The sequence below is a fragment of the Gavialis gangeticus genome, unplaced genomic scaffold, assembly GCF_001723915.1.
Source record: "Gavialis gangeticus isolate Ggan-Ray unplaced genomic scaffold, GavGan_comp1, whole genome shotgun sequence".
In the NCBI taxonomy this organism is placed as follows: Eukaryota; Metazoa; Chordata; order Crocodylia; family Gavialidae; genus Gavialis; species Gavialis gangeticus.
The window spans coordinates 108915383-108928726 of NW_017729025.1; the positions used below are offsets into that span (position 1 = coordinate 108915383).

A 13344-nucleotide genomic window follows, 5' to 3' on the forward strand; every position below is an offset into this window, starting at 1 on the left:
TCCAAGAGAAGTGGTGCTGGCTCCTACCCTGGGGGTCTTTAAGAGGAGGCTAGATGTACACCTTGCTGGGGTCATTTGACCCCAGTACTCTTTCCTGCCATGGCAGGGGGTCAGACAAGATGATCTACTCAGGTCCCTTCCGATCCTAGAAACTATGAAACTATGAGGTAATAAGGTAGTGAAGGGGGCTCATGGGACTCTGGATGTAATTGTTATATGTAAGTGGCTGCCAGAATGAGGACCTCATCCAGACTGCAATCTATGGGCATCACTGTAGCATGAACACTGACAAATGATCATTTAGGGCTAGGGACAGAAATTACATATAAACTGGTATGACTGATCAGAAACCAGTTCAAATATGTAATGCAACAGAAGTTCAGTACACATAAATCACTTTCAAAGTGACAAAACCTGTTTAAGATAAACCAGGATGGATCCAGGATCAGACTTAACTGTGTGACAGGGCACCTTTGGTGCCTGCCACTTTAAGGGCTAAAACACACAGGAGAGCAGCCTGCATGTGGCTGGACTCCCAATCAGGAGTCACATGGCCAGCAGAAGGCCACCTGATTGGGAAGAGGGCACAGCTGCTAGTGATAAGAGCAGGCCCTGAATAGTGGAGCCAGCAGTTTGCTGCAATCAGTTAGAGTGGGAATATTGCATAACATCTTGGAGGTACAGTGCAGGAATTATGGCGATGGAGAAGGTTCCTGATCCTGGGGAATGACATCAAACTACACCGTGCTAGGGTAGGATGGTGTGGTGGGGCTGTCTGTGGTGGGGTGGTCTCCAGGAAATGCCACACCAGGTACCTCCCTAGTGAAAGGTGAGTATGGAGTGGCTTATAGCCACAACCCCCACAACCTGGTGGGTAACCCCATACCACAGACAGGTTAAGGGTCCAGACATGTCTACAGACACCTGAGTCCCATGGGGTGTAAGACCCCTTTGCCCCAGTGAAGGGGGACCGAGTAGTGGCCCCAGCCAGGAGGCAGAATAGTGGCCCTGGTGAGGGGGCAAAGAGTACATAGTAGGCTGTGCAGAGGTGGGTCACAGGGGCGGCATGAAGGGCTGCACATGAGGGTGCAGAGTAGGGCCCATGTAGGCAGGCCTAAAGGGCTGCACAGGGGTACACAGAGTAGGGTCTGTGTGGCCTGAGGGACTGTGCACTGGCCAATTCCAAGTATTCAATAATATAAGTGGAGACCCTAGTGAAAGGGGCATAAGTTGGAGCCCTAGTGAGAGGACAGGAGGCCCAGGCGCAGAGTAAGTCTGAGGCAGAGTGTATACTTTTGATACGATTTGCGAGGCATGGGACACTGTATAGGGGAGGTTGGAACCATGTATAACACCTCAGGCATCAGGCCTTTATGGGCAGCTTCCTGCACTTTACGTCAGTTATTCATACATCAAGACATGGCAGGTGGGCAGGTGGGCAGGCCAACTTGGTGACCAGCCTCAAGACAGCACCCTATCAAAAAATGTTTTTGATTAACTTGGTTTATTAAACTTCTGTCCCAGATCCCCTCCAGATTCAAGTTCACTCACAGTCCCTCAGCATCCCAGGATGCTTTCCACTTCCCCCACTACCCTTCCCCGCCTCAGGGTGGGTGGGCTAGACTTGGCTCAAGCAGTCTGCTCCAGACGAGCAGGAAGGCATGCTCTAGCACTGCCCCTCCACCCCTGGCTTCTGGCCTGGGCCACTGCAGGCATGTAGCTGCATTTCTGAAATCAAAAGTGAATGTCTATTCACTCGCTTATCAGTTAACTATACATAGCTTTGACTAACCTTCAAAAACTGAATCAGTTCAACCTCAGGCTTTTTAACTGTCTGTACTTAGCCTATTCGAATGAAAAAGAAGGATGAGTGAAAACTGTCCAAGAAACAGAAAGTCAGAAATGTAAATATTTATGAGAACTTTATTTAAATCAAATATTAAAAATAAAGAAACTGGCATACAGTAAGTAAACATAAAATATTCTAGACAAATATTGTGTAACAATGCACTGAAAGCATCTTATCTGAGTCAGAAACTAGGTTGTTGAAACTACCAAGGGGCTGGCTTCAAACTCCTTTGCCACAAGGTAAATCAGGAATGATTACATTGAAGTCAGTGATAAAATGGTGCAGGAGCAGACTCCAACCCCCAGCATTCTACATATTTCACAGCAAAACTAAACATGCCTTTACTAAATTCTTATAAAAGACTTCAAACGAAACATGACTGACAAAAAATATCAGAAGTTCAGTACAATTTCACAAGAAAAATATCTGCCATAAAGAAATCACTGAGGTATTTATACCAGTTATTAGAGTAAAAAGAAAATATGATTTACGAAAAAACAAAATGAATACAAGTGTCTCCACTTATCTAAAGCCTCTTCAAAATCAAAGGGTTTAACAATAGGCTGAGTGAACACATGGTGCATCTCTCTGCAATCAAAAATTACTTGCATTCAAATGCATGCTTCTGTGGCTGTAATATTGTTTTTCTATTCCCTGTTTACAGAAGCTTCACTTGCAGGTGTTTAGCATTTGAATTCTATTTGTTTTAATGAGTTCAAAACTCTCCAGCCGAAAGTCTCTTGATTTAAATTAGATGACAACAACGGAAAAAGCTGAGAATAAATTCAAGTTTGTGTAAAAAAAATAAGAAAAATGACATTTGATTTTCATGTCATCCACACTCTCCAGATCTGTTATACATGTAGCGTGTCTTGCTGAGTGACTAGTGTGATTTCAACACTGATACACGACAGAAGGATGTGTTTGCATGCTATTGCACATCTAGGTCCCAGTCTGTATACTGTTCAGTGTACTGAATTACATTAGAGTCCCCCCCTCCTCCCCCAGTCTTATAAATCCTTAAATATGTAAGAAATCTTTACAATGAGGCCTCTTGAGACCTCATTGGATCAAATCCCACTTGCTTGCACATGAGCAGATTTTGAAGGAGCTTTGGGATTGGAGAATTTCAGGCAAATCAGTGAGATCACTTGTAAAAAAGGAACAGAATGTGGCCTGTTGACTTCAGAACTACCAATGTGAGTAAGGACCACTTGTGGTTGAAACTTCTTCCTATGCAGAGGATCAGCCCAACCTCAATACACCACTCAGATCCCATTAAAGATTTAACTGACAGACTGCACAGAGGTGAATTTAACAATGTACAAGAAAGGATTGCTGGCTTGACCCTTGTGTTAATCAAACAATTTCAAGTAGAAAACATAGGCTATATTATCATCACAGAAAATAAACATGCAGATGGGAAAAATGGATACAGCTATTTGCATACAGACATAATCCCAAAAAAACCAAAAACATGTAAATGCATTTATTTACAAAAACGTGACTCTATGTAAACCTGATATTTATGGTTCATGGGAAATAATTGTTACCATCAATAGGAATTAAAAAAGGGAGTTTGATCTGGGAAAAATAATAAAAGTTTCAAAATCAGCATTCCCATAAATTGAAAATCATGTTGTGAAATATATAAAAGGTATTATTCTGGGCAGTATTTATGGCAAATAATCTAGAAACAAGAAATTCTAAAAAGCTATTGATTATTGGCACTCAAAGTGCTGAGACTTCTAAAATACTGTTTCAAAAATATACTCAGCATTAAATCTAAATGATAAAATATTTTTTAAAATGAATATTCAATTCAGCCAATATCATCAAGTTATCCGCATATGTCTAAATTACCAACACTAGCTCTATGTATACATTGGCCATAAGTGATAAATACAAAATTCCTGAAGATATAGTATATAAGCACAACAAACTACTACAAAAAAGCCAAAAACTGTTGGCTTCAATTATTCATTTCTACTTGGGAATCAACAACATATCAAAAACAGAAAACAAAAGCAGAATTTAATTTAAGGAAAACAGCATATGGTGTAAATATTTGTGCATTTAATCCTGTTCCAAAATTAATTTTCCAAACATTAAAATGCCTCAATAAATCATTAGGCATTAGATGGTAAGAGTGAGAATTTATAAACTGCATAAGTGATTTAGGAGCACGAGCCACAGTAACTTAGGAGTTTTCAATGATATTTCCTGATAAGTTATAGTATACATGTTATGATTTTCTAAAATGAATTAGTCAGTGATTTAAAAAAAATCATAGTTATAAGTTCCAATCAACAAGTTTCTGAGTAATCACATTACGTACAACGAGACCAGTCACATGCTTAAATTTAAGCATGTGCTTAAGAGTTTTGTTGACTCTCAAATTTAGACATTCATTCACTGAGTACGTTCAGAAATAACTGAAGTACCAAATCTCACAATACTGTTCAAACAAATTACTCAGTATTTCTAGTTGCCTCATGGTCATTATTAAAACTTGGGTATTTATAACCTGCAAGAATTAAATTTCCTGTATTATCTACTCAAATTCTCTTTCTTTATATAGCATGTATATCTGTATCTATAGCTGCATGTAGCAATATCACTATAAAAGTAAATAATTCATAATAATGGTGCCTTCACTATAATGTAAACTGCTTCTCTGTGTTGACTAAATATTGAAATAATACTACTTAACACATATAAAGCAGTTTAATTCCCAAAGACTATCAATATTAACTAATTCTCACAACAAGTCTTTGAGGTAGGTAATTGTTATTCCCATTTTAGAGACATGGAAACTGAGGCAGAGAAGGTAAGTGATGTGTCCCAGGAGACAAAGAGGGTCAATATCAGAAGGAGAGTTAGAACACAGTAAAAGTGATCTGTGAAATATGTCCCTATCGGATAATGTAACGGAGCTGAGCAACCACAATAGCCTGTCTCCACAGCCTGTGTATATAAAGGAAACTCCATTAACATCAAGTGGTGAAATTCTAGTCTTTTTGAAAACAATGGGAGGCCAGGATTTAACCCAGAAAGGTTATATATACCCACCAGTTAGGATCTAACTCTAGAAATCTAGAATGCTCACTGAACAAACTCTTCCTTGTGGTTGCCAGCTGATAGCCAGGTTTATAGCATCACTTGAATGTAGACAATGCATAGAGAAAAATATACTCTCTTGTAAAGTCTGATTTAGGAACACATGATCAAGCCTGATTTTTAGAACATATTGGCCTGTATTTTAGATATAATTCTAAAATTCTGGCTACTTTTCCTGTACTTAGATGTGCATCTAGGCACTATCACAAAATAAATGTTAATTAAAAAAAAATTTAAATCAACAGGTAAGATCAACTTTTGTACCTTTAGTGAATTGTTTTATACAAAAATAACTGAGCCTTTATCTCAAAATGAATGCCTAAAAGCCTCCATGTTAAATCCCTGTTTCTAAAAACCAAAGGTCCATTGATTAAAAAAGAAATAAAACCAGCTTATAAGTAGATAAAATGCAATAATGTAAATAAAAGGAACACCCATCCTAATCTTTTCAATCATCATAACTCTTCATAATCATGTTCAACCTGCATCACCTTGTCTAAAACCTTGTTCAACTTGGCTATGTATCAGACAAATATCTGAGACCAAAGAAGAACATTTCTTTCCACTTTTACCTGACAAAATGGCAGGTAAATGACACCAGCACTGATGCATCATATTTTTCTGGCACCTATTTTCCAGAAAAGAATTGTGCCAAACTCCTCGAAGCAGGGACAGATTCCCTTTAATGCCCAGTGTAAAAGTGGAATTTGCAGACATTACTGCACCCCCTTAAAGGAAGACTTCATTGTTAACCAATTCCAAATGCTCATTACATTTAGAATTCCATAGAATTATTGGTTTCCAAAGAGTCTTCCAATTCCAGGGAGTCTTCTAAACTGTATTCTGGATCAACTGTGAAGCCCTGGCTTTTCAATGTTTTATGAGCATTCATGAACTTTTGCAGATACTTAGATGTATACAGCCAATGGTGCTTCAGGACATCCTCCATTTCATAGCATTTTGACTGCCTGGCATTCATTTTTCGGAAACGTCTAAACAATTTGTTCCCAGATTCATTTCCTTCACTTGCCCAGGCACCAATGGACCCATCTCTTTCTATGATTTCAGGAACATGAGCAAGAGTTTTATGAAAGTAATTTGTAATTTTGCCCTCATATCTATACTGGAACTTTGTGGATAGGAGCTCAGCAAAACGCTGTGAGTTGAAACTGTACTGGCACAACAGTTCTGGGCACTCCTTGGCAGGACATGAAGATCTCCACACTGGTTTCATCTTCAGGTAGAGATCCATCAATTCTTTGAGGGCTTCATGCCTTTCCTCGCACTTGATTAATTCACAAACTGCTTCCACTGTCTCTTTAGTCATGAGCTTTCTAGCAAAGTTTCCATTCATCCTCATTATTGGTTTCAGGTTCATCTTCTTCCTCAGGTGCTTGTCAAGAGCTGATTGCCACCTCTTCCTCTCTTCTTTAGATGCATCAGGGTTCTTGTAGACTTCACCTATCTCAAACTGGAATATCTTGTAAAACTCAGCTGCATTGCCAATGTCACAGTGCAATGCATCTATAGAGGGAACAGTCTCAATAAATGGTTTTGCAGAAACACCCTTCACTCTATCACGGAGCTCATCAACGGACTCATGGTATGGGTTGGACCTCCACACCTCATATCGCTCTAGATTTTCAGCGTGACTCCTTGTTATGGAGTGGAGGACCAAATTCTGAGAGGCTTCTAGGCGGGTTGCATCACAGAGGGTACAAATGTAAGTGGAGCCAGAAGCTTCAAGGCCTTCCACCTCACGCACAAGTTTCTCATCATACCCCGTACCCCTAAAGATGAATTTGAATGTTCTGAGGATGCCTCCCATTTCAAGAAGTAGTACGCTGCTTTTCATGGCCTCTCTTTCTGCTATGAGAGGGCTCAGGATGGCTGTCAGAGTCTCATGGTCTGACTCATCAGCTAACATAAGACACAATGGCTTGCAACATAGCTCTGAATTGGGCTTGACTTCTTCAAAGATCCTTACATTTGCATTGCCATGAGTTATAGTGATGGTCATGACGGTGAAAGAAAAGCGAACTGCCTTTTCTGGGACTGCTGGTCCACATCCATGCTTCTCACTGACATCTCCCATCCCATCACAAGACTCCTTCACCACCACAGTGAAAGGACCATTCAAATAGTCATCCAGGTCATGTGCTTTCATGCCTTCCAAGATGTCTTCTTCCATATCCATTAAGGCAGAAACCAAGGCTGCATCATATCGAAACCTCTTTGCAATTGTGTCAATTGGGTAGTCATCAACTGAGTGTGGCAGGCCTGAAAGCCCATCTATAATTCCCACTTCTGTATTGGCAGACACATTTTTCAAAGGAGGCTTCCACTCAAATGGATGATAACCTGGGAGCAGGGCTTTCTCAGCAGTGCGAAGAGCATGCAATGGCTGGAAGATCTGCCTCCCAGTGACAGCTTTTACAGTTCTGTACATTTTATGGTACTGACTACAGCTGAGAAATGTATTGACTCGAATTGCCAAACAAACAGCTGGGTGAAGCCCTGAGCCCCTCCCTTGCATTATAGCTTCCAGCTCATCTGCTTGCCGGTGTTCATTTTTTGCTCTGAGAGCTAACAAAAACAAAGTCATGCAAACAGCCTTTATATCTCCCCCTTCTTCTTTCTCAGCAAATGTTTTGACTTGAAGCTTGAGTTCTCTCAGACGATGTTTTTGAGCTCTTCTGGTCAAGGACAGAAGGTGTTGTCTTGGTCGCCCCCCTTTATTTATGTGTGTGTAAACGTCTTTCCCTTCCATCTCCTTGTGGCTGGAGAGATGCTGACCATATTTCCCCAGCAAGATCTCTTCATCGCATTCTTTCACTGGGCATCTCAGAGTCAGAGCATCAAGGATGTTTAGGAAGGATCTCACTGGGGTCACTAGGTCAGTAGGGAAGCAAGGGTACAAGCAGGAGGGGCAATAACTGCCCATAACTTTGAGACATTTAAGGATGCAGGTTCTGCAGAATAAGTGCCTACACGTTGTTTCCACTGGATCTGACAGAATGTGCTCACAGATCTGACAAGAGATAGCCTTAATGAAATCTACTGGATAGTCAACTGCAAGAAGCTTTGTGCTAAGATGTATCTTCTTGCAGTTGGTAATCTTTTTCATGAGGTTCTTGTTGTTTATCTTTCCTTGGTTCTTTCCACACCTGTTTTTTCGAGCACGTTCTGCAATGATCTTCAATCGTTTTGCAAGCTGTAAGTTCGGCGGCTGCTTCTTTCTCTTGATCCCCCGACAGCTAGTGTGACAAACATCACAATTTGGGGAGTGAGGCTGCCATTCCATGGTGCTGTTCCTCGGGAAATAAACCTCATATGGGGAACTGCTGAACTTTCTCTGAATGATACTCCAGCAATTGTGACAAAATCGAGTAGGGTGAATTGTGTCAATATCTCCTCGCACATCAATCTTAAAGATCTTGGCAATAAGATCTGGCCAAGATGTTGCTTTTTTCTCTTTCTTTCTCAAAAGCCCCTGAGTTTCATTGTCCACTGGTCCATGCACTGGATAACTTCTTCTGTAGCGGTCAGTTTTGAATGAAATTCCACAGATGCGGCAAAGTGCCTCCAGATTTGCTTGATGTGTTGCATTATCTTGCATCTTCAGATTGTTGGCATCTTTTTCAAGTGTCTGCTTAGTGCCTTTTAATTCTGCTTGTACCACAACCGGTTTATCCATCACTGGGATTACTGCATCCATATGTAGCACACTGCCTTTGTCCAAAGAGGACACCTCTTCTGCTTTATCTTTATTTACCACTTGGCTATCCCCAGGAGGTGTCTTTTCAAATGGTCTTACTTTAAACAGCTTGAATTTCCATTCTGAAAACTTAGTGTATGGATGCTGGATTTCTTCTGGCAGGTTCATGCTTGGTGGTGGTAACATCTCCATTCTTCCAGGAACTGGATCACCTGAAGAAAAGAAAGAGAGAGAAAAATAGAAAGAGAGGATTCAAGTAAGGGAAGTATTCAAGCATGAACAATGATGCCAAGGTGTAAATCACATGGATTATAATTGGCGTGTTCCTTCATACAATCTGACTTGCTGCTTTGAAGGTAAATTACCTCCTGAAGTATACTGTATTATTGTAGAAATAAATATAAAACGATGCAAATACAATGGAGACATGACAGTCACAAAAAGGGAATGTCAACCTGCACAGACAGTGGAAAATAACCTGTCCACAATCTAGAGGCTAATTTAAGCCCTTAAAACAGGATTTAAGTGAGACAATGCTAACAACTGAAGAAGAATTTCTTTTAACTGAAGTGGTAGAGCCTAGATCATTTAACAGAAAGATTCGAGTTCTATATGTAACACCTTTTGTTCAAAAAATCTTAGTGGCCATACCCGGCAGCAAAATAACTTAATCCTTAGGTAACTCTGGATTTGTAGCTACAATTAAAAGATGCTGGGAGAAATACCCAATACTGGATGAGCTTGCAGGGGAGCACAGCAAATAACAGTTTTAGTTTAAACTGTCATTGGTTAAATATCACTAATGACATGTAACATTTCATGGTATTTAAGGGTAGTTACTAGCCATGTTAGGCTGGGATCAGGCAGAAGGTAGGGTAGACATGTACCTTATAGACTAACCAAAGATATATATAAAAAGCACAAGCCTTTGTCAACTTAAGCTCACTTCATCAGATGTCATATATACCCAGAATATTGACTATGCAAGCCTGTATCAGAGGCATCCCTCACCTATGGAATGGAATCATTACTGTAGAAGAAGGTACACTGGCACATCTGTGTAGAGGAAGTTTGCCATGGGAGAGAACCTGAGCTGTGCTTTTAGTATTTCCCTCCAACCTCCAAACTTTTTAAAGCAGTTAACTCATTTTGTAGTGTAATAATGAATACACAATCATCATAACTAATATGAATTTTTGTCCAGGAGACAGGGTTCAATCATTGTTAAATACACATAACAGGCACAAGATTGATAGCTGTGGAAATGGCAGTCACTCAGGTTCCCCACACAACCCTGCTATGTGCCTCAATCTGATGTAGCCCATTTGCCCCTAGAAACAGCATGGAACCACTTGCTCATTTTATATACAGTAGAGCAGCTAATACCTATTTGATAACAGCATAACACAACCTTTGCCACTCACTCCTGTACTACATGCTCACACAAGTCATTTTACTGAAATCAAGGGAATTCCTTTCTAAATGAGGACTACAATAGTACATGACTGGTCATCACTACTTAAACTGGGAGCTGAGAAATGGAAGTCTTCATGCCTTATACCATATTCTTTAAGTCATCAAAACAATCATTTCTATTTCATATGTTAGGCTCTGAACCTAAAATGGGATTGCTTGGCTGTAGTGTCTTAAAAGGGTTTTGCACAGGTTGAGTGATCCAAATGCTGAGTAACCATATCCTGATATGATATCACCCAAAACCAGTGCAGAGTCAGGATTTCCTCTTCCAGTTCAGCAAGACACTTAAGTGCATTCTGAATTTAAGAATTAAAGTTAATGGGGTATATCCTCAGTTGTGACTCGAACAGAGCTCTGACAATTTAGACTAGCTGAAGATCTGACCCATAGGAACTATTCTTGTGCTTAAATTTGGGAAGCTGAGCTGGGTTATTTAGAAGAACTGAAAGTTGAAAATGTCTGGTCACATCTGGCTTCTATTTCGGGTTTTGGAAGAATAATCTTTTATCAAATATAACAGCAATATTGTTGCCATTAAAATATTGCATTTAATACACATGAATATAGAACTTTCAACATCCTTCTAGGAAAGGGGACCCTGAAAAGAAAATTGGCAAGAGAAACAGATTAGAAACAAAATTGAAAAGAACTAACCCATTTTTCATTGCCCAGCCAGAGGAAGTGCAAAAAGTAAATAAAGAGCATAGTGACGAGTAAGTTAGATTTGATCATTTATTTTGTTTTTAACAATTTAGGTCAATGTTAATAACAGAAGTGGGGAAACTTTTTCTTCAAAATATATCATTTTCATTTGACATTACTATTTAAAAATGCTCTTTATTCACTTAGCTCCCATGCTCACTATCAGCCTAGATTCTGTGTCAGTTCCAAGGATGCTTTACATAAGAACACACTCCATTCAATGTCTGAAGTTTTGATCTGTCTTTCAGACAGTATTCTTCAAAGATTATCACCTTTAAAAAATTAAGATATAACCTTTCTATGGAGCAACATTTCAATGCAATCTTCCAAAGTCCAGCTGGAAAGGTTTACTTGCTTTGATTAAGTTCCAGATCCAGTGACATGTCAGCCCACTCAGCTCACAACTTAAGAGCTGTGTTTAATTTCAAAATCCTCCAAGTGGACCTTGGCAAAAAAGTTAAGATTTGTTTTCTTCCCAGCTTCTCTTAATTCTGTCCCGCTGAGAACAACTTGCCTGTATTGCTGTACCCATCTGCCTACACTGCCATACCCAGCTGCCTGCAAGGCTGAATATCGCTGCCTGTATTGCCATCCCCTCCTGTTCTTTTCAGCTGCTGCCTGATCTCCTGCTTGCTTTTACTCTGCTGTCTACAAAATTATCCACTACTATCCTACACAGCTGTGCCCAGATGTATAGAGAGCTGTACCGACTGTCTTGATTCCCTGGCTTTACCATGCTCTGGACCCATCTGTGTTGAAACCTCCTGTTTACACAGCAGTATCTGGCTTGCCCCAGAAGCAAGATTATAGAATAGTACTCCAATGCCTGCAGGGTAACTGAAGAGCTTGTCTATACCTACCCTGTACTCCTATACAATGAACTACCTTCTCAGCATCTCCAGCAGCAACTTCAGTATATATCCAGCATGAGAGAGCAGCCAGCAAGCAACACCCCCTATAATCTACCCACACATTTATTACAATGAACCAGCCTGCAATGGGCATAGTTAAACCAAAACCTCCTCTCCTTGTCTAACCCTCCAACAGTGTATCTTAGCTCCATACTTATCCCTGGGGCCATGGCCTAATGCTTGCTGTTATTCTGAAGCTCAGATGTATTAGACAGATTTTACCCACTGCTGAGGAAAAGTTCAAAAGTTCATTACTTCCTTTTGGCAAATACATCCTAAAAAGACAGACAGCAAACAAGCCCTCTTGGGTCATCTGACCACTCATTTTGCCAGCACAGAATTTTTGCCTACACTCTGTTCATCAAACATTTAGTCTAGTTAAATTCTGCAGTTCCCAGGGAATTGGCAGACTTCCAGATACCTTAGGGTTAGGAATATATTCCTCATATTCCATTTATTTTTGCTTTTTTCTTTGCTTTTCTAATTGAGGCACATTAAACAACCCTCCTCCTCCTTGTTTACTCCTGTCAGGTCCTTGTCTGTTCTTGTCCTGAACACCACCCCCCAGCTGTCAGATACATTGATAATTACTTGGATCTAACAGCTGTATTTAATGTCACCTCTTTTTAGCTTGGAAAAAAATATTCCTCTTTTTACTATATCAGAAGATCTCAGTTACTTCTGAACAAGGATCAGATTACACTGCCTGTACTCACACTTGAGTATCACCTTACTCCAAGAGTAAACCCACTGAATGAATAGGGTTTTCGGTAGTGAGGAGGAACAGATGTAGTACAATCAATGATATGCATGTTCAAACAGGAAAATTAATCAGTTTTTGCAGGTCTCACAGGCAACTGGAATGCTGCCATTAAAAGTGTCAGCCTACCTGTCACTCACTGCCCGTTTGTAGCACCGTTTGTCCGTTCAGTTTGTTCCAAGATAGATAAATTGATCTCTCTCTCTCTCTCTCTCTCTCTCTCTCTCACTGTTCCCTCTGCTTTTTAAAGCTCACTGTGGGGCCGTTTATCTCACCCTTTCCCTGTCCCTCCCAGCTCCCAACACCGCCCTGGTGCTAACCACAAGCTACTGTCAGCCACACACAACACAGAACTCTTGACTCCAGGTGGCACCTGGTAATTGATGAGGCTTAACCATGAAATTTATAAAAACAGAGTCCTCTATGAGAGACTCCAAGGCTCTGAGATGTGTATGCCGAGTAATTCCCCAGGGCATCTGCCCCATTACTTAGCTAAAGTTTTGTATTTGGATGATCTCTTTATTGCTGCAGAGCTAACTTCTTCACTCAGATCTGAACCGGGTAGGAAAATCTGTGACTCAGTCAGGTCACCTTTCTTCACAGAAGCAGCCCTATTGAAACACTAACTTGTATTTTCAATCCTGTTTAAATCGTGTTTCCATTTGGCAAGTGCAATATGAAGCACACGCTGGTGTCCTTTCCTTTTTTGCACCAGCATCCCATAACAGTGTCACTCTTTGACAGATAATAGCAGATGACCAGTGTCTTGTAAGTCGGCTTCTTAGTCGAGGAGAAATTGATATTTAAA

The 13344-nt window shown here is 40.3% G+C and overlaps 1 protein-coding gene across 1 annotated transcript; it reads right to left on the minus strand.

Moving 5' to 3' along the window:
- Window positions 1-1905: 1905 nt before the first annotated feature.
- RAG1 (recombination activating 1) lies at window positions 1906-12738 on the minus strand. Its single transcript, XM_019519380.1, has 2 exons — window positions 12666-12738; window positions 1906-8899 (listed from the first exon to the last, which is right to left on the minus strand). The coding sequence occupies exon 2, from the start codon at window positions 8877-8879 to the stop codon at window positions 5745-5747; it is 3135 nt and encodes a 1044-aa protein (XP_019374925.1). The 5' UTR covers window positions 8880-8899; window positions 12666-12738; the 3' UTR covers window positions 1906-5744.
- Window positions 12739-13344: the final 606 nt, after the last annotated feature.

Excerpts from the sequence above, each read along its gene's own strand:
- RAG1 (XM_019519380.1), bottom strand. The coding sequence starts at position 8,879 with ATGGAGATGTTACCACCACCAAGCATGAACCTGCCAGAAGAAATCCAG.